This window comes from Metopolophium dirhodum, chromosome 5, assembly GCF_019925205.1.
Source record: "Metopolophium dirhodum isolate CAU chromosome 5, ASM1992520v1, whole genome shotgun sequence".
In the NCBI taxonomy this organism is placed as follows: domain Eukaryota; kingdom Metazoa; phylum Arthropoda; class Insecta; order Hemiptera; family Aphididae; genus Metopolophium; species Metopolophium dirhodum.
This window is the reverse complement of record NC_083564.1, coordinates 16,064,754-16,090,879: the sequence shown is the minus strand read 5'-3', so window position 1 is coordinate 16,090,879 and position 26,126 is coordinate 16,064,754. Positions and strand designations below refer to the sequence as shown.

Sequence of the window (26,126 nt, the reverse complement as noted above, 5' to 3'; positions counted from 1 at the left end):
AAAATTTTTTTTTATTTTTTTATTATTATTATTATTGTCATCAAACCTAGTAGTGATAACATTTAATAATTTATTTTAACTGTTAACAACAGTAGTAGTAGTTTGCATAAATCGTTATTGTGTAACACTTAGTTGATGAGTGATCCGGGAGATACTAATAGTAGGACCCCTACCCCTGAATTGGAAGATAGAGAGGAAACTTTCGAGGACCCTCTCCCTGCTCCACGTCTCAGTCTTCCTGTTAGGTTTGCAAATCCACAAATTCCAGAATCCGAACGACCTGTTGTGGAAATTTCGGGGGATAATCTTTTTATCAACCAGACCAATGAAATCATAGAATTTAACGAGACGTTGTTGCAAAACGTTAACCAAACCTTAGCTGCCGTAGATAGCGTGCTTGTTCAAACGAACCATACCTTGCATACAAATATTTTAGATCAGACCATCACGATGACCGATCACGGATCCCTTCTACAACCAAACAACCTCGAAACAGGAAATTCCCGACAGACCGAAAATCCACTGACAAACACTTCAACACAGAACAACCCACAAGAACTCCTATCACAATCTGGGAAATCCGTGGACACCATCGGACTAGAAGCAGCCTTGAAGTTATTACCATCGACATTCAGTGGGGAAAATCAAGAAGATCTCGAGCTGTTCCTAGAAACATGTGAGTTCGCGATTATGTGTGCCAGCATAGTATGGGAAGTTAAAACTTTTCGCCCGTACCTTTTTGGTCAACAGTTTAATATTATAACGGACCATCGAGCATTGGTGTGGCTGTTTAACCTAAAGGACCCCGGTTCACGCCTAACGCGGTGGCGTTTAAAATTGGAAGAACACCAATACACCATTCATTACAAACCTGGCACTAATAACACAAATGCAGATGCTTTAAGTCAGATAAATCAAATCGTCACCAGATCATCAAAGGCCGCAAAGAACTCAAAACATCCAGACAATACAGAACCATTAAAAACTTCAGAACCTCAGAACGATCACAGCTCTCATCAAGCTAGTTCTTCTATAGAAATACAAATCACCGAAAATTATCAGGAATTTCTGCAAGCAGATTCAAGTCTTAAAAAACCAACTAAAAAAATTAGCGAAGTATCAGGAAATATATTTGAAATGGATCCTAGCATTTCCCTGGCATGTTGCGTTTCGGCGGATTTCGAGATGACACACGGAATAGCTGTACAAATAAGAAGAAAATTTGGCAACCTGGCACAGCTACGTAGACTACAGAAAAAGGTTACCGAGGTAGCATCCCTAGAGATAACAGACAGAAACATATTCTACCTCATTACTAAAGAAAAGTTCTGGCAAAAACCGACCTGCGAAGATATTTTTCAGAGTCTACAGAATCTCAAAAAAATTTGCCACGAGCGGAAAGTAACTCGACTCGCTTGTCCACGTTTAGTGATAGATCGAGACGGTATCAAATGGGAAACCGTCCGGAGCATGCTCTAATACACGTTCCGAAATTCGGAAATAGAAATAAAAATCGTAACACAAGAACAGTTATCGAAAGAAGACCAGTTACGAATCATTAGAAAATTCCACGAGACTCATTTGGGGGGACATCAAGGAATAAATCGGACATATCAAAGAATATTGCAGCAACATCATTGGAAGGGAATGAGACAGATGATCAAAGCATATATCCTTTCCTGTGAAACTTTCCAACGTCAGAAAATACCAAATCGATCAGTAAAGGAACCGATGGTTATAACCACAACCTCTTCCAGACCCTTTGAGAAAATCTTCATGGATATTGTAGGACCATTTCCTAAATCTCATAAAGGGAATATATTCATCTTAACTCTTCAAGATGACCTTTCTAAATTCGCATGGGCAGTACCTATGATAAACCATGAGGCAAACACTGTAGCATACCATTTTGTAACCCATTTTGTGTGCTTACATGGACTTTCGAAAAGTCTTGTCACAGACTGTGGCACAGAATTCCTGAGTCATGTATTCAAAGAAGTATGTCAACTTCTTAAGATCAAACAAACTTCGACCACTCCATACCATCCACAAAGTAATGGGTCTTTAGAGCGTAGCCACAGAACATTAGGAGACTACTTACGAAGTTTCGTTGACAAAGATCCTCAAAACTGGGACACTTATGTTCCATTCGCGATGTTTTGTCATAATTCAACAGTACATACTGCAACCAAATTTCAACCATACCAATTAGTTTATGGTTATGAGATAACAGTTCCTCATTCATTCACTCGAGATCCTGAACCTCAATACAACTATGAGGACTATTACTTTGAGATGAAGAAACAAATGCAGGAAGCTCATAAATTAGCGAGAGCAGAGCTATTAGAAAGCAAACACAAATCTAAAGAGCGTTATGACAAATCAATAGCACCTCTAAACCTTGCAGAAGGAGATAGGGTCCTAGTACAAGACAAAGCCCGTAAGGGAAAACTAGCTCCAAAATGGTTAGGTCCTTACCCCATCGTAGAAATCCAACCAGATTCACCAAATGTCACGATACTTAAGAAAACCAAACCTGTAAAGGTACACCGGAACATTCTAAAACAATTTCATGAAAGAACATAACTATGTTTCAGACTCAGCATAATTTCAATAAGCGTCATGGAACCTTCCATCAATGATTCGGACCAAAGAAATCACCACCAAGTATTTAATCTAACGTCATTCAAGAGCCAACAAGGGATCTATTATGAGTCACATGGAGTAGCCAGATTGTCACATGTAAGTTGGGAATTGGTAATCTCCTTGGATGTACAATTACTAATTTCAAAATACCATGTCATCATGGCTCACTTTCAAGCAACCACGACCATTTGTGAAAATATGAAGAACAGACTTGGTAATGTGGAAATTGAGGAGATTTGCTCTCTGTTTATACAACAATTTTCTAGAGCAACTTTGCCCTATTTAAACGAGATCGAAGCTAATCACAGAAGTCTTATGTTAGCCATTAATAATGATGATAATAGAGTTCGACGGGGATTGGGGCAGACATTCAGGCGTATGGCCAACGTTCTGTATGGTTTATGCTCAAAGATTGATGTTGAATTCATTATAAATCAAATAACAGAACTAAATCGAAGCAAAGTACCTAGCAAAAGCAATATTCCCGAAAAGATCAGATTCTTACAAGCAGAAGTAAATAACTCTACACAACAATTAGAACTTCAACAACAAAAAGTAGAACAAAACCTCCAGTACCTACAAGTACAAACAAATCTTACTATCCAAAACCTTAATAAATTGGCATTCCGAACCAAAGTATTAGAACAATCATTACTATTTGAACTAGTTTTAAACAAGTACGCTTATGAAACCCAGAACCTTATCTCCATAATAAATACAGCATTAGATGGAAAAATTCACACTAGTGTCTATACTCCACAGCACATTATTAAAGAACTTCTCGAAATTAAGGTAGACTTGCCGATTGGAAATACTTTTCCATTGGAAAATAATATAGAATCTCTTAATGAAATCCTCCGAATCTCTGAAAAAAACATATTCTTAAAAGACAACTATCTTATCTACGTCAAAGAAATCCCACTAATTACCAGTGAGGAATATAGTATATACCACCCTATACCTTTACCCATACCCCACAGTGAACAAACCATTTTCTTAGTCGACCCTGAAATAGATTATTTAGGTGTAAGCAGAGACAACGAAAATTGTATTGCTTTAGATAACGCAAAGTGGGAAGAATGTACAACATTAAAGCCCTATAAAGTTTGTAGAGGTAATCAACATGTACAGCATTGTGCAGAATCAGATGTATGTGTAGTTTCATAACTAGTGAATAATCAATTTAATCCAGACTATTGTAAAGGAATAGCTTTACGCACTCAATTCATGTATTAGTATATAAGTATTATTATACTCGGAGAGGCAGTTCTCCTTGAGTTGTTATGGTCTCCTGGACGTAACCTCATGGTTAGAAACTATATCCTATTTTGGCAAGCTAATCGGGGGGAGCGGCCAACAACAAGTCACGAGCGGCGGTTGCGAGAATAACAACTTATTGAACCAGCTACATACACCGCCCCGTCCATGCGCAGGATCTATCAAAGGAACCGACATCATATATAGGAGGGCTGGAAACACAGTAAAGACAGATGTACCTGGACCAGCAACGCAGAAGCGACTTCACGCCACTAGCCATATACACGACGACGACTACTACTACTATTACCACGACATTTTATATTTGTTCTAATAAAACATTGTATTATAAATCTAATTTGGCTACCATTATTTCCAAATCATCTACATAGAGAATCCCTGAAGGGGCAGCACATAACACTGGCGCAGTCGGTAGGATATTCATTCAAAGGAGGCAACCGTCAAAGGCTACAGTCAACAAGGAGGAATTGATCACTCTTCCAAGGCGACAACTCTGAAGAAGAACCTATACACAAAACAAATAAGTCACGTTGCAGCACCGTCAAATTCATCAGCATCAAGGAACACCGCTTTATTGTGAGTGAATAACTATTTTCAATTTGTTACATAGACGTATGCAACATAATTAAAACAAAAGTATTGTTAAGTAGTCGAGCATAGGTATATTGGCGTAAAACGTAATATTTTTTTGAATTTATTGAGGGCGTATTATTGAATTATTATTGAAGTTTTATTATTGAATTATTATTGAGTTATTATTGAAGTATTATTGAATTAAAGGGTATTATTGAATTATTATTATATTAAAGGGCAATTATTGAATTATTATATTATGAGAAACGTATAAAATAAGTGGTGAAGTGATTTATGGACAAAGAAGGTACATCTCCCTTGAACGTAGCTAATTCATTGTATGACACTAGTGTAGAAGACGAATTAAACGAAACGAATAGACAAATTGAATTATTAAGCCCGATTAGAAGCCCAGCCCAGTTGAAAACCCAGTTAGAAGCCCAGTTAAAAGATAACCCAAGTAGAAACCCAAGCCCAGCACTTAAGCCCACTACGCGTAGCACAGTTACAGAGAGTTTTGAATTTCAATCATTAGATTATACAACTAAAAAGCGCGCAAAGAAAATGGTAGTTATAAGATTAGAAGACGCTTTTAAATTAATACCACTATGTACAGGAATAGACAATATTTATCAATTTATAAATGCATGCGACATGGCAGTAAGCTTAGTAGAAGAGGCAAATGCACCAACGTTAGTCAAATATATTACTACAAGGTTAACAGGTAGAGCATTAGAAATGATTAAATATAAAAACGTGTCGAAGTGGACATATATAAAAAGTTATTTAACAGACGCATTCGAGGTCACCGCTACGGCTTCAACCTTACAAATACAATTAAATTCTATTAGGGTGCACAATAACGAAGATGTAAATGATTATTGCCATAGAGTAAAAAAGTTATATTACCAACTATGTACCGCCAGTACACTAGGTAAAATAGATACAGAAGCAAAAATTATACATGAAACACTTAAAGAACAAACGTTAGCAAACTTTATTAAAGGATTAGTAGAACCGATTAGGACAATAGTGAAATCACGTAATCCGAAAACCCTTGAAATGGCTAAACAGTTATCAAAAGCTGAAGAGGTCGAATATAATACGAAAAGGGATAATTATAGGCGTAGAAATGAAAATTCAAACAACAGAGGTAGTTTTTCACGTAACAATAGTAATAACTATCAGAGAACGACTAATACGAATTACAATAACAGAAACAACGGAAATTTTCGATCAAATAACTTTACGAAATCGAATAATTTTACGCGAACAAATAATTACCAACGAACAGATAACTTTTCGCAACCAAATAATACTAACAGGCCAGTAATAAAATGCTATAATTGTAATGGAAATCATTATGCATCACAGTGTAGAAACAATCCAAGAACTAACTATTCAAATAACAGTAGCAACAACCGTCCACCTAATAGAAACAATTTTACGCAACCACCAACGAACTATAATATACAAGTAGCAACATGTACATATTGCAATCGAAACGGGCATAATATTAATGCATGTTACAAAAAACGAAACGATGAAAGTAGACACGACAATAACTCGGGAAACGCCAACGTATAGAACGAAGGGCGCGGTACTCGTTCGATAAACCAGATTATCGCAGAACAACCAATGCACGATGCTACCACATCGTTACAACTATAGAAAATAACTATAAAACATTTAACTCGTCCGCTGCTAAAACAAAAAAATTACATTTAATGATAGATACAGGTAGTCAGGTAAACATACTCAAAATAAATTGCTTGCGCGAAGATTTAGAAGTAGACGAAACTCAAAGAATAAATTTACGTGGGATAAACGAGGACCTCATTCAAACCATAGGGAAATTAATAATACCAATAGAATTAAACGAAAAAAATATCAGTACAGAATTTCATATAGTAGGAACACGATTTCCAATTCCCAAGGACGGTATTCTAGGAAACGAGTTTCTCTCAGCTAATAATGTAATAGTAGATGTAGCAAAAAACAAGTTGATTATCCAAACGACCTCCCATTCACCAACAATGACTAATGAAATCGTAGAGGAAACCAGTCCTATCAAATTAAAACCACGAACCGAAACTATTATAGGAATTTTGATAGCCGACCCATTAGTTGAAAACAAGAATATTTTAATACACAAACAACAATTAGTAAAGGATGTGTTTTGTAGTAATACAGTGTCCATCGTTAGCAACGGTAGGGCAATAGTTAGCATGTTGAACATATCAGAAGAAATAAAGACTTTAACCAAAACTGATTTAAACAAAATACTTTACGATACTGAGTACGAAATATATTCAGTAGAAACAAAAAACAATCACAACGAACGTATAGCAAAACTAAAACAAATGATAATAACTGAACACATGGACGAAACTGAAAAACAATCTATTTATGAGATATGTGAACGATACAATGACATATTTCATATGGAAGGGGATATTTTAACTTTTACCACCGCGGGTACACACTCTATTAAATTAAAGCAGGACCAACCACCCATATATCGTAGACCTTATAGATTACCTCACGCACAACAAGACGAAATAAACTCGCAAATTAAAAAAATGGAAGAAAATGGAATTATTGAGAATTCTAGGAGTCCCTGGAATTCCCCTTTGCTGTTAGTACAAAAGAAAATGGATAATTCAGGCAAACAAAAATTCAGAGTAGTGGTAGATTTTAGGGCACTTAATGAGGTGACCATAAATGAATTTCACCCTTTGCCAAATATTACAGAAATACTAGATCAGCTAGGAAACAGCCAGTTATTCAGTAGTCTCGACTTGTCTTCGGGGTTTTATCAAGTGATGATGGACAAAGGCTCACGGGAGTTAACGGTCTTTTCGACTAACCAAGGTCACTGGTATTTTAAACGAATGATTCAGGGAATGAAGACGAGTCCCGGAACTTTCCAAAGAATTATGAATTCAGCCTTAGCAGGTTTAATAGGAATTAAATGCTTAGTATATTTAGACGACATAATTGTATACGGGAAAAATTTGTATGATCATAACGAAAAGCTAATAGACGTTTTCGAGCGACTAAAAACTAACAATTTGAAATTACAACCAGACAAGTGTAATTTCTTAAAAAGAGAATGTATATACTTAGGACATGTCATTACGAAGGACGGGATAAAACCAGATGAGCGTAAATTAAAAGCAGTAGTAGAATTCCCAGAACCAACAACAGTAAAAAACATAAAATCGTTTTTAGGATTAAGCGGTTATTACAGGAAGTTCATAAATTCATATAGCGCAATAGCAAAACCATTAACTAATCTTTTAAAAAAGGACACTAAATTCGTATGGAGTAACGAGTGTCAAAAATCATTCGATACCTTGAAAACAGCGTTATGCTCCGAACCAGTTCTTAAATATCCTGATTTTACAAAAACCTTCTTATTAACTACGGACGCGAGCAACAAGGCGCTCGGAGCCATATTATCTCAAGGTGAAATAGGTAAAGATTTGCCAGTTTGTTATGCATCACGCACATTAAATAAAAGTGAAAGCAACTATTCAACAACCGAATTAGAATGTCTTGCAATAATTTTTGGAGTTAAGCAATTTAGACCATACCTATATGGTAGGAAGTTTATAATACTTAGTGATCATCGTCCACTAACATGGCTCTTTAATTTAAAAAATCCACTATCAAAACTAGCTCGATGGAGAATACAGTTAGAAGAGTACGAATATGAAATACGCTACAAAGCTGGAGTACTTAATTCTAATGTAGACGCACTTACGCGAATGTATTCAATTCAGGAAATAAAAAATGAAACATATGAACAATTTCTCGAAAAAATAGAAACACAACTCGTTACGAATAATAACGTGAAGAAACTATAGGTACACTAATAGAATCACCAAAAGAATATAATATAGTGTCAGAAATTGCAAGGCAATATAACTTTAGAACAGGAACAAATTACCAATTAAAAAAACAATTTGGAAACGGTGCATTGTTACCGCTCAGTAAAGTAATAGGGGACACGCCTTATTACAAACAGGAAAATAGATTCATAATATTCCTAGTAACAAAAAATAGAGATCGGCAGAAAACAACTTACGAAAACATGTATATATCATTAGTAAATTTGAAACTACTTTGTGAAGAAAACGAATTAAAAAAACTAGCTATGTCCAAATTAGGCGAACATGACGTTTTAGAATGGGAAAAAATAAAGTCAATGATACGATACATATTTCGTAAAACAGGTATAGAAATCATTATATGTGCAGGTATAGAATATACTAAGGAAGAAAAAGCGATTATTTTAAAACAGTTTCATGATTCAAAACTCGGGGGTCATTTAGGCGTTAACAAAACTATTAAACGTATTCAAAAACAGTTTATATGGAGAAATATGAAGGGGGACGTTAAGAAATATATAAAGAATTGTACATCGTGTCAGGTGAATAAGGTATCAAATCGGCATATCAAACAACCAATGGCTATTACGTCTACAAGTTCAAAACCATTTGAAAAGATATTTATGGATATAGTAGGGCCTTTGCCGACAACATTATCTAATAATATTTATATTTTAACTATGGAAGATGATCTAACGCGTTACACTTTGGGAGTTCCAATTCCTGACCAAAAAGCGAACACGGTCGCGGAAGCCTTTGTTATACACTTCGTTTGTGTACATGGTATACCAGGAACGATATTAACTGATCAGGGCACCAATTTCTTTAGTAAAACGTTTGCTGAAGTTTGCAAGTTATTAAAGATAGATAAAGTTAACACTAGTCCTTTTAGGCCACAGGGCAATCCTGTTGAACGTGCTCATAGGACCTTAGCTGAGTACTTACGACATTATGTAGATGTTACGGATCACAAATAAAAACAACGAACACTTTCGAACTAATTACTACTCTCTATATTTAACTTGAAAAGAAAAACTTACAATTGCACTTAATGAATTATTTAATGTTTTACAAAAAATGGTCTGACAAATATAATGTTCTGGTGCGAATCACAATGTTCCGTCTACTGCTCTGAAATGCCACTGGCACGGCTTGCTATATGAGCCGTGCCTGTAGCCAGCGCTTGCCTGGAATTGCTGTCGCAGCAATTCCAGACAGTCGCTGTCGTACAATACTATATTATACACTATTATATATATATACTAACTAATATAGCCAGGGGTTCTTAACACCCCCCAACTTAAATGGAACTTAGGGACCTAATGGTTCCCTAATGTTCCGTACAATATGTTTTCACAACTAAATTTATGATTATAATGTTTACTTATCGATTATTTAGTGATAAAATATCCGGTAAATCCGGAGAGTACATTCTAATTATGCTATTTCTAAACTTAATAGCTAATCCACTAACTACGGATATTACAGTTAACATTAAGATATACACAAGTGCCATATGAAATTCCATTTGAAATATCATTAGAGAATCTGTTGTTACCTTTGGTAACTTACTTATTTCTATTAGCCTTTTGGATAAAAAATTAAAATCGTGTACGATACTTATGTCTTTTAGGTTCTGGGGAATTATATTTTTAAGACTCTCTGATAATACTGATTCATGTTTTTTGCTTTCTGGAATTAAATCAGTAGAGATACCTCTATTAGATCTACTTGTCGGAAATATAATGGAATTTTCTGTATGGATTTCACAATCTTGGGAGGTGGTCAACCTTCCTACGCCTGAGATCTGAAATGTTACTATTTGTGGAGGTTCCGCACATTTGATGGTCACTAAAGTTGGTTGTGTGTAAAATAACCATGCATTGGAATCCACTAACTTATCCCAAATGGATGTTGTTAATGTTACCAGTTTTATTTTGCAAGTTTCTGAGATTGGTTGATATGTTAGAAGTACTACTTCGCAAACGTTCGATCTCGAGCGGCGGTGAAATGTTTGACCACCTTTACATAATTTGTAAGTTCCTAAATTTACACATGATTCCCACTGTTTCCCTGTCATAGTGAAAAATTCCTCATTATCATTGTTAATTACCAAATATTCGACTTCGGGTTCAATTAAAATTAATGTATTGGTAGAATATATCATTGGTAATGAAACAACTCGATACACATTTAATACTTTACTTGAAATCAAGGGTATTTCAATAGAAAATATTAAGTACTCGTTTTGCACGAAAATCGTTATTTCAGAGATTTTGAAAAGGTTTGGCATGGACTCGGGTATTACTTCTATAGGGAGGTCGTTTCCCATGGGTAAGTTGATTTTAATTTCTTTTAACTCCCGTAATAATTTTCTGGGGGTGATTACGCTGGTGTGGATCTGACCATCCATTGCTGCATTTATAATGGCAACAAGGTTTTGTGTTTCGTAAGCATACTGATTGAGAGTTACCTCGAATAAAAAAGCTTGCTCTAACAGTTTATTTTTAAATTCTAATTTGTTGATTTTAACAATACTTTCTTTGGTCAGTCTTTGTAAATACTGCAAGTTATTTTCGAGTTTCTGATGATCTTCTGTGACTTCCTGTGAAGTATGATTTGCATCCAATATTTCTGCTTGTACAACTCTTGTTTTTTCTTTGACTAAATTAATATTCTGAATTTTGTTTTTGGTTAATTCTACGATCTGTTTAAATATGAATTCGGTGTCGATTTTCGAGTATGCACCATACAAAACGTTGATCAGGCGCTTGAAGGTACTTCCCAATCCTCGGCGATTTCGAATTTCATTATTTGAGTTATGCTCTATCGATAACATTGCGTTACGACGATTTAACTGAATTTCATATAAATATGGACGGGTTGTAGTAGAAAATTGGATTACGAATTGATTACAAATGTTTTCTATTTCTGCATTACCAAAGTTTGCTATCATTTGCTTACAAATTGTCTCCATTTCGCTATACTGGGTCATCAACTTTTCATATTTTGTGGTCAAGATTCCAATATCCACATACGTGACCAAGTTCCATTTAGTGTGAGAAGTTTTGATCACTCCGTGAGATTCATAATAGAATCCTTTGTGATCCGGGAAGGTAGTAATATTATAATTCTCTTGAGCTTCTGCTGTACTATCCCATATCCACATTATCAGGATTACCATTTTCGGGAATGACGGATTTTTCTTGGAAATTCCAAAGAATGCCATGATGAATTTCCTGGAACAAATTAATTTTTCTTGTTTCATTTTTCGTGAAATAACTTAAGTAAATTTTGGTGTATGGTCTGATTCTTCTTGTTACTTTTTTTTATGGTTACATTTTTATTTGTCGGATTTACATCTAAAATTTCATACGGACCCAACCACTTCGGGGCCAGTTTGTTTTTCGCGGCTTTTTCTTGTAGTAAAACCTTCTGACCAACTTCAAAAATTTGATGTTTTGCTGTTTTGTCGTACTGTTCCTTTGACTTACTCTTTGCTTCCAGCAAATTGCTTCTTGCAAAAGCCTGAGCTTCTTGCATTTGTCTTTTGACTTCGAATTGGTAGTCATTATAATTGTACTGAGGTTCTGGTTCGTTAGTGAAAGATGTGGGGATTTTTACACAATTTCCATAAACCAAATGATATGGCTGGAATTTTGTGGCTGAATGAACAGTGGAGTTATGGCAAAACATCGCATATGGAATTTTAGTATCCCAGTTTAGTTGATCTTTTCCGATACAATTTCGCAAATATTCTGCTAAAGAACGATGACTTCTTTCGAGACTGCCATTGCTTTGAGGGTGATAAGGTGTGGTCGACGTCTGTCGAATTTTAAGGAGTTTACACACCTCTTTAAAAACGTTGCTTAAAAATTCCGTACCACAGTCTGTCACCAGACTTTGCGGTATTTCGTGTAAGCACACGAATTTGGTCACAAAATGTTGTGCTACCGTATTCGCTTCATGATTCTCCATGGGGGAAGCCCATGCGAATTTAGAGAGGTCATCTTGTAAAGTTAAGATGAAAGAATTTCCACTATGTGAACGAGGTAGTGGTCCTACGACATCTAGGAATATCTTTTCGAAGGCTCTGGTAGCTGTGCTGGTAATCACCATAGGCTTTTTTGGTGTTCTTGTCGCTGTTTTATTCTTTTGACAATCTGGACATTTTTTATGAATTGTTTGATTTGTTTTCTCATGCCCTTCCAGTTATGTTCTTCATACATCTTATTGAACGTTCTAGTTAATCCATGATGTCCTCCTAGCGGGTTTTCATGCAATTCTTTTATTTTCTGTATTTTCTGATCTTCTGTTAATTCATCTCTGGTGTAGATACAGACTTTGATGTTCGAATTTCCAAAGGTGTTTTGAAACATATTTCGGATGATTTCCCATTGTAGTCCATCTGCTTCACTTCCAATCCTTGGACAAGCTAGACTGGTTATTTTTAATTGCAAACACAATTCTTTAAGTTTCTGTAAACAACTATAGATTGCTTGATACGTCGACTTTTGCCAGTGATGCTCTTTTGTCAATAAATAAAATATTGTTCGTTGTTCTGACTGAATAACGGCTACATCAGTAACTGATTTTTGTTCTTTTCGCAATTGGACCACCTGCCCGAATTTCCGTCTCATTTGAAGGGCGATACCTCGAGACATATTAAAATCAGCGGAAACGCAATGTGCTATTGATGTAGTAGGTTCTGAGTCGAAAATATTACCTGGTAACTCAATTACATTGGTAGTAGGTTTAGCTTCGGTATTTAAAAAAAAATTGGTATTCATCAGAAGGCTCTGTATTGTATAGAGGTTCTGAAGTGTTCGAGACTTCCGGTAAATCTACAATGTTTATTCTGTCGGAACCATTTGTAGACGTTACCCTATCTTCTAGCCTTGAAGGTTCTGACTTGATTTTGGATCTAGTCGTGACAGTTCTGATTCGACTTAATGCATCAGCGTTGGTGTTAGCAACACCTGGCTTATAGTGGATTTCATACTCATATTCTTCTAGTTTCAACCTCCATCGGATTAATCGGGACCCCGGGTCCTTTACGTTGAAAAGCCAGCTTAACGCTCGATGATCTGTAATAATTTTGAATTTCTGACCATATAGATACGGTCGGTATTGTTTGACTCCCCATACTATTGCACACAGTTCCTTCTCCGTTGTATTATAATTTTGCTCTGCTTTGTTTAGAGTGCGCGATGCATATGCAATTGGTAGATCTTTCCCAATTGGTCCTTGAGATAATATGCAGCAAATTGCAAAATTGCTGGCGTCACATGTGAGATTGAATGGTTGTTCAAAATCAGGGTATTGTAGGAGAGGTTCTTTGGTGAGAATAGCTTTTAATTTGTCAAACGATTCTTGGCAAAGATCCGACCAATAAAATGGAACATCCTTCTTTAATAACGACGTGAGTGGTTTTGCAATTTGTCCATAATTCGGAACGAAACGTCGGTAATAGCCTGACAGACCCAAGAATGATTTGATTTCCTTAGCACTTGTTGGCGTTGGAAATTTTACTACGCAATCAATCTTTTGTGGGTTAGGCCTTACTCCTTTGTCGGTTATAACATGTCCTAAATAGTTCACTTCTTTTCGCATGAATGAACATTTTGACGGTTGGAGTTTGAGGTTTGCTTCTCGTAATCTGGCGAATACTTCTTTTAATTTCCTTGAATGATCTTCAAGGTCTAGGGCATAAATAATGATGTCGTCCAAATACACAAATGCTTTGATCCCATTCAATCCCGTTTATACGGAATTCATTAGACGTTGGAAAGTGGCTGGAGCTCCCTTCAACCCGAATGGAACTCTTAAAAATTCGAAATGACCTTTGTCCGTAGAAAAGGCGGTTTTATTGCAATGATCTGGGTGCATTTTGACTTGATGGTACCCTTGGGCAAAATCCAACGTAGTGTAGTACTTGGATTTTCCCAATTGGTCCAGAATTTCTGTAATGTTCGGTAGAGGATATGCGTCTCCTGTTGATATCTGGTTTAACTTTCTGAAGTCCACGCACACGCGATACTTCACGACTCCGTTTTCATCAGGCTTCTTGGGAACTACGAGTAATGGCGCATTCCAAGGGCTTTTGCTCGGGGCGATAATGTTGTCCTCCTCAAGTTTCTGAATTTGTCTGTCAATTTCTTGTCTATGCTTAAAAGGCAACCGATATGGACGTACATTAATCGGTTGTGCGGCCTCACTTGTTTTGATCTCATGATAAATCTGGTCAGTGCAAGATAGTTTATCTCCGTCTAGATGGAAGATATTTGAGTATTCCTCACATATTGGCATAAGAGATTCTCTTTCTTCTTGGTTTAGATGATCCAAATTTAATTTTTCCCTTAGGGTTTCTAAACGGCCTTGTCCGCTGATCTTTTGTGGTATGTTCTGAGTTGCATAAACATTAACTTCATCAAACTTATAGATAGTAATTGATTTCGTTTGTGCTTGGGTAAGTTCCACTGAAGATTCCGTGGGATTAATCACCGCTATGAGTATCTGATTCTGGTGCACTTGGTTAACCGTATTGCTACATAGGATATTCTCTGAAACCTTTTGAGCTGGGATTAAAAGTGTTTCACCCTCTTGATATTCTGTGATAGGTTTTGCGATTAAAGTTTCTGTTCGAGCTTGGATTTTCATGTTATCGGTATCTGGTACTATTAATTCGTTAGTTTGATAATTAATAATCGTATGGTTCCCTATTATAAAGGGTTTCCCTAAAATTCCATCTTGTGTAATGGGAAAGTTGGAATGTACTAATTGAAATTCTACTTGCATCATACGCTCGCCAATTTGAATACTTATAGTTGTCCGTCCTAATGTTGGGACTAACTGTTCGTTGATGCCTTTTAAATAGTAAATGGTATCTTCAAATACCATTACCTGATCCAAAAGTGAACAAATTTTAATTAGATTGAGATCACTTCCTGAATCCAGTAAAAATTTAGCATTGGGGTTAATTGTCTGAGAGGTTCTGCATGTAAAAGTATTATCTGTTAAATTTGACTTTAATGTGAAGATTCTGGAAATGATATGGCGGCGCTTTTTATGCTCCCTACCGGACGTCCGCCGGAAGCGCCCGGTTGATTTTGGTTTTCCGAAGTCTCTGCTTGAGCTGCTTCATTCCTTTTCCCGGTAACATATTTTAATTTCTGGCATACATCTTTTGTGTGCCCCGGTTTTTTGCAGTACTGGCACGTGATAGTGTTCACTGTAGCTTTGGAGGTTCCGTGTGGCGTGCTGGAATTTTTTGATTGATTTGTGTTGTTACCTCGGTTGGATCTACAATCGCGGGCCCAATGTCCTGGTTTATTGCAAATGTTGCAAGAACCATTTGGCTTTTTCGTTGCCACCGAGTTTCCTTTGTACAGTTTCTTGGATTCTTCGGATGACATCCTAATCCGTTCTTCCTCTCGGGCGGCTTGTATTGCCTTATCTAAAGTAAGCGGGTTTCTTGCCTTAATGTAGTCCTTTAGGTTCCCCAAGCCTTCCATAAAGACTTGAATTACCTGTCTCTTAATAGAAATTTCCATCGCTTGAGCAATTTCTGGTGAAAAGTCTGCAGTTTCCTGTTCAATGATAAGATTTTGTTAAGCTTCTACTCTCATGGAGTAGGTCAGAATATCTTCACCATTTTTTTGTTTGATGGCGTACAATTCTAAAAATAGATGTTGTGTGGTTCGCTGGGGTTCTAGACTTGTTTTAAGTGTTTCTCGTAATTCTTCCCATGTGTCGAATGTTTTAAACTTTGTTACCTGCCTCGCTTTCCCGGTTAACCTGGTTTGGATTGCCTGAAGCAGTCGTGGAATTGCCGGTTCTACTACACATGACACAACAAATTCGCATTTTTCAAGGAAAATCTCTAAATTTTCGGTGTTTTTTCCATCAAATGACTTTGGTAGTAGCCTAATCGCATCTTGAAGTCCTATTTGATTATTTGATATCGATTCTCCATGTCTCGAACTGGTGCTATCTCTTGTCTTCATGATTTCCTGAATCTTTAGATCAATTAATTGGCTTAAATCTGGATTATTTGAAATGTCTGTGTTCAACTGTGGTCCTAGTGCACCACTCTCTGTTGGTTGATTTTTATCTCCCATTATTTCCAATGGTTTTTGATTTACAAAAAGCTTAATTCCTTGGTTTGTCGATTCAACTGTGTCGCTTGAAGACCAGTCTAATAGTTTTTCTTGATTGGTCTGTAGAATTTTTGTGTTTTGGGAATTTTCTGAATTTTCTGTTGAAGTGGTTTCGAAGGCGACGTGAATTAAACTTTTGTCTATTTCCCTAAGTTCTTCGTTAACTTCGGTTAAAAGACTATTTGTTTATTCTCTAATCGTAAAGAGATATAAAAAAAAAAAGAATTCGGAATAAGAAACACTGAGAACATGTGTTTACAAAGAAATACCTTTTTTCTACCATAGGTTTATGTTAATATACGATGTATAATAATTTATTATCCTATATTTGTAAAAAAAAATATTTAACTATAAACAGAGCTGAAAACTTAATGCTAAATACTCACGACCACCACAATTGTTCGACTATAATGGATTGAAATGTTCAGTGTTCGTCTGCGTCTGGTCGTTGTGATTGATGCTGAATGCTCTGGTATATGACGTCGAATTGATCTCGGAACAATAACACGTCGAATTTCCTCTTCGACACCTTAACCACTTCGGAACGATGTTCTACGCCCCGAAACTGCTGGCGCGGGGACCAATAATTAATTATTGGGTTTCGCTTTGATGATTAAATAACGTAAATATATCGTTATATTTTGATATAAATTCGTTACGGCGGCGCTATCGTGTTTATAAACAACGAGGGCGGCGCGCGGTGGCTCTGATATCGTATTATCGTAACAGCTGTGTTGTCGTCAGTTTTCAAACGTCGGCGGCGGCGATACGGATGTCGTCACAACCACGACGGCGGCGGCAACACGTACGCCAGGCCCACACACACACGGTGGCTGCCTGTCGTCAATTTTTTTTTTCTTCTCGACGGCGTATGTATGTGTTACACCACGCCGGGAATTTGCTGATCGCGCGTTTATAGAGACACGTTCACACGCAACCGTTTGCATGTATATATACACACCATATAGATGTATATAAAATATATAAAATATTATAAAATAATAATATCTTATACTATTAGTGTTACCTTACGCAACTTGTGTACAATGTTCTGTTTCGGATGGATACGCTTTTGTTCGTTTCCTTTTCTTCTAATATATTGTTGAAAGTCTAGTTCGGCTATTGCTCGTGGTAACGGGATACTGATATTTGTCGTGATCCCACCGCTGCCACCAAAAATGTTACGGATCTTCCTGGAGGTCCGTGCACAAATAAAAACAACGAACACTTTCGAACTAATTACTACTCTCTATATTTAACTTGAAAAGAAAAACTTACAATTGCACTTAATGAATTATTTAATGTTTTACAAAAAATGGTCTGACAAATATAATGTTCTGGTGCGAATCACAATGTTCCGTCTACTGCTCTGAAATGCCACTGGCATGGCTTGCTATACGAGCCGTGCCTGTAGCCAGCGCTTGCCTGGAATTGCTGCCGCAGCAATTCCAGACAGTCGCCGTCGTACAATACTATATTATACACTATTATATATATATACTAACTAATATAGCCAGGGGTTCTTAACATAGACAAGAATTTAAATAATTGGGATCATTTATTACCTTTTGCATTTTTTGTATATAATTCGACAGTACATTCATCTACTAACTTCCAGCCATACGCACTAGTTTATGGACGCACATTGGAGGTACCAATTAAATTAAAAACCGAGCCAGAACCACGATACAATTACGACGATTACTTATTTGATTTAAAAGAAAACATGCAAGTGTCACATAAGATAGCTAGAGAACAATTAGTTAAAAACAAAATAAAAAGTAAAGAAAGATACGATAGGAAAGAAAATCCACAAGAAATACATGTTAAGGATTTAGTACTCTTAAAGGATAATAATCATAGAACAAAACTCGATCCATTATGGTTAGGGCCATACGAAGTCATAGCAATAGTAGGAAATGAAAATGTAGTTATACAGCGTGGGCGGCGTAGCATCACTGTTCATAGAAACAATGTTAAAAAATATTATAGTGATGCACAATCCGATTAAAATATATATTATATATATAGTTATTTATATTTAATTAACGTGTAAATTATTAATTTGATTTAAAAAAAAAAAAAAACTAAATAAGAAGCGTAATACAAGCAATGTAGGACTAAACATTTCTTTTAAATTCCTTAAGCAAAAAAAAAATATAAATTATAGATAAATTTTAATTTTAGGGACAGACAAAGGGAATTCATTTTGGAACTTGAAATCGCACTCCAACAAGAATTACACGAAACATATACTATAGGGCCGGAGAACACACCGAGGTGTTTTATAGGTCATATCAATACTGCAAATAATAACGTTGAAGAACCTTTCACAACTCTCGAAATAACTAAAATAATAGAAATTATTACTAATATTATGTATGATTTGTCACCAAATTCAGTAACGTCAGTAGATACATTATGTAAACGACTAACAAATTATATGAAACTTTTATACGATCCAAGGGATATACTAGATTATGATAGGTGGTTTTAAGAAAAATATATACATATAAGATAATAAAATAAGGTAGTTAGTTTAATATAAATATAATTTTATACTTTTAGATTGGTGATGATGATTGGTTGTCTAGTCAAATCTGACGAAATAAATACATCAGAACACTTTAAATATACGCCTTATGGAAATGGCAAGGGATTATATTACGAAAATTTAGGACCTACTAGGATTATAGGGGCTGAATATAAACTTGTAACATATTTTTCGCTAAAGGAGTACAATACAAAATATGATTTATTGGGGGAAAAAATGAAAAATATCACAAAAATATGTACCGATCAAAAACATATCGATTTATGCGGGAAATACCAGATAATAATAACGGATTTATACAGCGAAATAAGTAAACAAAAAGAACGTATGTATTTGTCATTAGGAAGTGGTATGGAACAATTCGATAATAAGCAACGGAAAAGAAGGGGGTTAGTAAACATAATAGGTAACGCTATGTACACGTTATTTGGTGTATGCGATGATAAATGCACTAAGAAAACACGGGAAGCTATAAAGCAAACAGAAGAATCGGGGGCTAATATCCTACACATAATGAAGGCTCAAACAACAGTAGTAAAAACAATAGTAAAAAATATAGGAAATACGTTAGAACAAACCGAACAATTATATAGAAACATTTCTACTAAGGAACAACAATTATACGTAAGAATGTTACAAATACAAACTAGAACTGACGATGTTTTAGACTTATTAATGGCAGGAGAAGTACATAATTTATACACAATAATCACAAATCAATCTCAGACGTGAGGACAAATAGTAACAGCCGCTAGAGAAGGAATAATACACCCAAGTCTTATGACACCGCAAGAATTAGCATCAACTTTAAAAGCAATAGAACTAACAATTAAGAAACAATATAGCATTCCTATGGGAACAAAAGCTTCGGAATTAAATGAATTTCAAAAAATTACTAAAATGAGTATTTACTATGAAAACGATAATTTAGTATTCATTACAAAAATACCGTTAGTTATTGACATTGAACTTACATTATACCATTTCATACCTATACCAATAATCTATGTTCAAAATAATACTGAAGGGTGGTATCTTCCAACAGTTACTTATAACAATATTGCAATAACTAAAGATAGAAAACGATTTACTACATATACAGACAAACAATTGGACGACTGTACAGAGACTACAATATATAGAATATGTAGAACACCACAGCCAATCCAAGAAAACAGCGAACGTCAACCATGCGAATTACAACTATTCAAAGGACCTGATACTACTTCTAATCAACGGAACTGTGCAATCGAAAAATTTAATCTACAAAGAAACATATACCATAAATTACGAAACAAAAACACCTGGTTACATGTGGGAAGTGAAGCACTGACCGTAAGTTGTACAGATATGATCGAGCCATTTACGCTAGATACTAATAAAATTGGAGAAATAACTATCGTGAACAATAATTGTCAAGTATTTACACAAGATGCAGTACTAACCGCCACAGAAGAAATTACCAACACGAATTATAAGGTTTTTATACCTACAACTAACATAAAAAGCATTTTAGAGAAGATACCTGAACACATACATAGATTCGAAGTAAATAAAGAATGGGGAGACAATCCAAATATACAATTAACGGATCTACACGGTGTATCCAAGTCCTTGGATGAAGTACAACAAATGATAGACCAAGAAGTTTTAAGATAACAAAGCCAAAAGCATCAGTTTATACACAGTAACTTACTATATGTAACAATAGTATTAGCAGCACTATCTCTCGTACTCATAATAGCAATATATATATTAATTAAATGCAAATATATTAGTGATGAACAAGTAATAGATATACCCAGAAGGATAGTTAAATATAGACCATCAAACAGAAGTGACTACATAAGGGGGTTTAAAGAGACACCATTCACTCCACCACCGTCACCAAGATAAAATTTTTATAGAAAAAAAAAAAAATAAATAAATAAAAAAAAATATATATAATAATAAATAATAAGTTAATTAATTAATATTAATAATAATTATAATAGTAATGCAATCAAATAATATAATTATGTTTCAGAAAATAAACAAGAGAACGTCAAAATAAAATATACGTTAACCATTCAATTAAAATTATAAACATGGGCGAAAATGCACAAATATCTTTAGATTATTCATTTACATTACATGCAATCGATTTTATTAAAGAATTAAAGGAAGTATTATTAACTAGTGCGCATATTCAATTAATACAAAGAAACATAGTATACGTAAGCTGTTTTGAACACCATGTACTAGAAGCAAACAATAGAATGCCCGTACCATTATCAGAAGAAGAATTAGATTTAGTGATGATTCCTTTGACCACTTATCTTCATCCATTTTGTAACCTTACACGTCCGAATAGATCAATTTGTTTAACTATAGGTGCAGTATTAAATCAATTAATTAATAGACGTATCATTACCACCGATTTCTTTTTATAAATAAATCCTTGTAAAAAAAAAAATAAATAAAAAAAATAATAATAAATAAATAAATAAATAAGAATAAATCAAATAAAAATAAATAAATAATAATAATATTAAATAAATAATAATATAAATTATAAATACGTACAAATAGAAAAAAATAATACGTAAAAATAATATTTCATAAGTAATATTAACAGAAATTAGAATAGTAGTAATATTAACGTAACTATCGTAATAAATAATGAAATTTTAACTATTTCAGAGTATAAGAAGAAACGAAATATAAATACACGTAAAAGTTTAATATATAAAGATTTTAACAGAGACAAACATGAACGAGAACATACCATTGTCGGCAGAATTACCATTGACACTACAAGCAATAGAATTTTTCAGAGAGCTGAAAAACGAATTATTAAACGGGCAGCACAATCAGTTCGTCCGGGGGGATATGATTTGTGTAGGATGTTTTAAACGACATGTCATAGAGGCTAATAGGAAAATGACTATGCCGTTTACACAACGTATTTTAAATCAAGCTATGGTACCGGTAACTGCATTTATACACGCAGTAATTGTTAACCCTAGGGCGGATAGTTCAATCTGTGTAGAAGTCGGAATGCTTTTAGAGCAACTAATCTCACGACTTATATTATCCACGGACCATATATTCGAAGAGTAAAACATAATAACAACAACACAGGAAAATTAAATATAGTAGTAATATGTAACTATAGTAATAATAATATGCATAAATTTAATATTTTATATATATATTCTAGCTCTCAAATCCGTTTTTTCATAATGGATTTCGAATTCACTATGATCAATAGGACCGAAATATTATTGGTATCCGGCGCCATCTCCAACAGTTTAGAAAAATATAAACCGATGAAACTGGAGGGGAATCCTCTTGTACTTACACAAGACGATAAGTTAAGGAGGTTCCGGCGCCGTGACTTGGGAAAAGTTGTGCAAACAATCAAAAGGGTATTCCGGAGTAAACCAAACTTGACCACACCATTGTTGGACCAATTATACAAAAGTATAAACCATCAGGGGGAGTCGACTTTGTCAACGGTATACCTACAGAAATATTTGCACATCGATAACAGGGAGCCAATAATAGTTTTTTGGAACGGAACGACAGATCTAACAATTGTAAAAAGATTAAGGTTAAGGGGTATTTTAGCGTTTTTAAATATAACGGCGTACAGTGATAGGAATAATAATGAATTTAATTTAAAACTAACTAACATAGAAACAATAGAAACCTTATATTCAGGGTACATAGGAAAACTTAATAAAAACGGCAGGATGTTAAACTTATTAGAAGCACATGGATTGGTGTGCAATACGAATCATCATATCACGCATTGTCACGATCCAATTGCTGATGTAATTTTAACCAAATGCGTTTTTGACTATGTAGTCACGAAAATAAGGCCGATATATTTGTATAGACTAGGTAGAAAATATAGAAAAAAATAAATATATATAGAGATTTTTAGGATAATTTCATGGTGAAGGTAATTACGTAGACTTAACACAGTTATATTATTTTAGATTTATCGAAGAATTAAAAAAAATATTAAGCACCGAAGTACATATTTATAAACTTAAGGAAAATAAGATGGAACCGGTATGCTTTAACTGGCACATATTAAAAGCAAACAAAAGATTAAACGAACGTTATGATTTCAAAAAATTAAATAAGATAACCAGAAATATTGAACTCTTTATGAATGATCATTGTAACGGAGAATGTAAGGAATTACTTAAATTAATAGAGAAAACAAGAGATCCAAGCTATATACTCGAATATCCTAAGTAAATGAAATTATGTTGACATATATGTGTAACAATTTATTATATTATTCACATAACTTATCAATTGGTGGAAGATTTATTATAACTAACAAATATTGTATTCAAAAGGGGAAATATAAACTTATATTATATAATAAACTAAACATTTTAACACTTCTAATATTATAATTTCAGGTAATCAAAATTTATATTATTATGTATTCAAATTTTATCATAAAGTAAAAAAAAAAAAGAAGAACACAATGTAATTAAATAATATTGTAAATTACATTATAAATGTAAAATGTCATAAAATATGTATAACAAATTGTAACCTATTATAACAAAATTGTAAATGTAAAACATATATATATATCTATCGATTATTGTAACTTGTTATAAACAAGATTGTAATGAAATGTAAAAATTATAACAAATTGTAAATGTCAATGTATACCAAATTGCAAAATCAACTACTGTTGACTATTGAACTTAAATAGTATTGTTAAAGATTCTTAACCTTACAGGCTAATAATCTTTTTTTTTGGCAGGGAGGTGTAAAGGAATAGCTTTACGCACTCAATTCATGTATTAGTATTTAAGTATTATTATACTCGGAGAGGCAGTTCTCCTTGAGTTGTTATGGTCTCCTGGACGTAACCTCATGGTTAGAAACTATATCTTATTTTGGCAAGCTAATCGGGGGGAGCGGCCAACAACAAGTCACGAGCGGCGGTTGCGAGAATAACAACTTATTGAACCAGCTACATACACCGCCCCGTCCATGCGCAGGATCCATCAAAGGACCCGACATCATATATAGGAGGGCTGGAAACACAGTAAAGACAGATGTACCTGGACCAGCAACGCAGAAGCGACTTCACGCCACTAGCCATATACACGACGACGACTACTACTACTATTACCACGACATTTTATATTTGTTCTAATAAAACATTGTATTATAAATCTAATTTGGCTACCATTATTTCCAAATCATCTACATAGAGAATCCCTGAAGGGGCAGCACATAACACTATTGCAAATTCAAATTCGTTTCATTAAAAGCCCCTATATGGCATCAGTTAGTGCAAACTAATTCATGGATCTATTATACCCAACGGGAAGTAGGTACCATCACTTGCACAAATCCAACAGAAAATTCCAAGATAGAAATTGAGGACGTAGGTAGAATAACTATACCCCCATTTTGTAAAATTAATCTCAGAAACTCTATATTATTTTCTAATAACAAAGCTAGTAGGGATAGTCATTCAGATATTATACCAGAAAATTCTAAGAATGAACCGTTACACACATTGGCAGATATAGTCAAAACAATTATTCCTCAAAACCTCACTAATAAAATCCTAATTCAAAATTTGAACCAACTGACTAATAAAGCAGTTGAGTTAAATGAACTTTCACATACCCTAGCTGAACCTTCATTAATTTTCAACATTAACATTCACGTTATTGTCATTTGTATTATTGTAATACTAACAATATTAACAACTAGTATATTAAGTTTTAGTTTAAGAAAAAATGTCACAAAAATATACAACCCTGAAATACCAGAAGCATGAAAAACCTAATGGTATTAAGACACACAGTGTAATTTATTTTTCTTACTTTTATTATTTTTTTCCTTTTAATATTTTATTATTTTATTGTCAAACTGAACTGACCCCCAAATAACAGAAAATTCGAAACTTTGCAGAAACTTAAACATTTAAGTGAAACACTGTGGTCATTGGACCCCCGTGTCTCATTTAGTCTGGCCGGTGTTAAGAAACCCTGATTAGCACATATTTTATTTTTTATATATCTATATATGTTAACAACATATATAGACAATCATAATGCAGAGTGTGGGTCGTAAGACGCTGCTACCGTGGGAACCGCTGAATAAGGGTTTTTTATGTGAGACGGGGCACCGTCACGACAACACACAGGGAGTCAGTCAGTCGTAGAATTACGAGTGTTCGATTAACAGTTTGTAGCTATACTTAAGATTTTTACTACCAATTTTAATAAAAAATACATTAATTATTTTAATCTTAAATTGGTGCGTACGTTTATTTTGTGATGTGCGTAAAATCCATAACATCGGAAACAAGAAAAACATTCAAAAGTTCATTCAAGTTCATAATGTTATAAACTAGCAATTGGGTTAACTGCTTAGTTTATAAATTGCAGGTAGCAAGACTGTTGGTAGAGAATTTCTTAGGTAGAGTTGACGAAATAATTAGACTGGTTGAAAGTTTAAGTTGTTTATTGAATTCTTCTGAGTAGGGTAAAAAAGAGATTTCTGGAACCACAACCTGCTGGCACAACCCTATACCTGATGGCACAACCCGTGAAACCCGTTGCACAACCCACATACATCTATACAACTCTACACCTCGTACACGTTACGTACACGACATTCTCCCCGCTACCCCGCTCTTCATATACCCCCCACCAACAATCACACACTTGTACGATATTCCCCCCGCCCCTCTTCCCTATCAATTAGCCACGGAAAATAATTTAAAAATTGTTTTGCCAAATCGGGATTCGAACTCAAACGGTCGCTTCCTAAACGACAAACACACCACTGCGCAACTTACTCGCTTATGTTTGCAAGGTATATTCTATCTCATTTAACTGGTGTTTACGTCAATCTAGCGAAACCACAGCCAAGGAGGTGGGGCCTGTGTGTTTCGCTGGGCGTCGCGGGGTTGACGGACCGCGGCGCTTGCCGATGGCCGGGGCGTCCACGTCGCCGGCGGATGGATACTGACTTAGA

The 26,126-nt window shown here is 34.8% G+C and overlaps 2 protein-coding genes and 1 pseudogene across 2 annotated transcripts; all 3 read left to right on the top strand.

Annotated features, from left to right (window-relative positions):
* Positions 1-2,805: 2,805 nt before the first annotated feature.
* On the top strand, positions 2,806-24,930 carry LOC132944719 (uncharacterized; annotated as a pseudogene).
* Positions 21,858-22,208, top strand: LOC132945881 (uncharacterized). The gene has a single exon (XM_061015679.1). It carries the CDS (start codon positions 21,858-21,860, stop codon positions 22,206-22,208), a length of 351 nt encoding a protein of 116 aa, XP_060871662.1.
* On the top strand, positions 22,295-23,005 carry LOC132944287 (uncharacterized; the record flags this gene model as incomplete). The annotated part of the gene is made up of 1 exon (XM_061013553.1): positions 22,295-23,005. A coding segment is annotated over exon 1 (675 nt), but the record flags the coding sequence as incomplete, so codon positions are not given.
* Positions 24,931-26,126: the final 1,196 nt, after the last annotated feature.

Coding starts and splice junctions, on each gene's coding strand:
- LOC132945881 (XM_061015679.1), top strand. CDS start 21,858: ATGAACGAGAACATACCATTGTCGGCAGAATTACCATTGACACTACAA.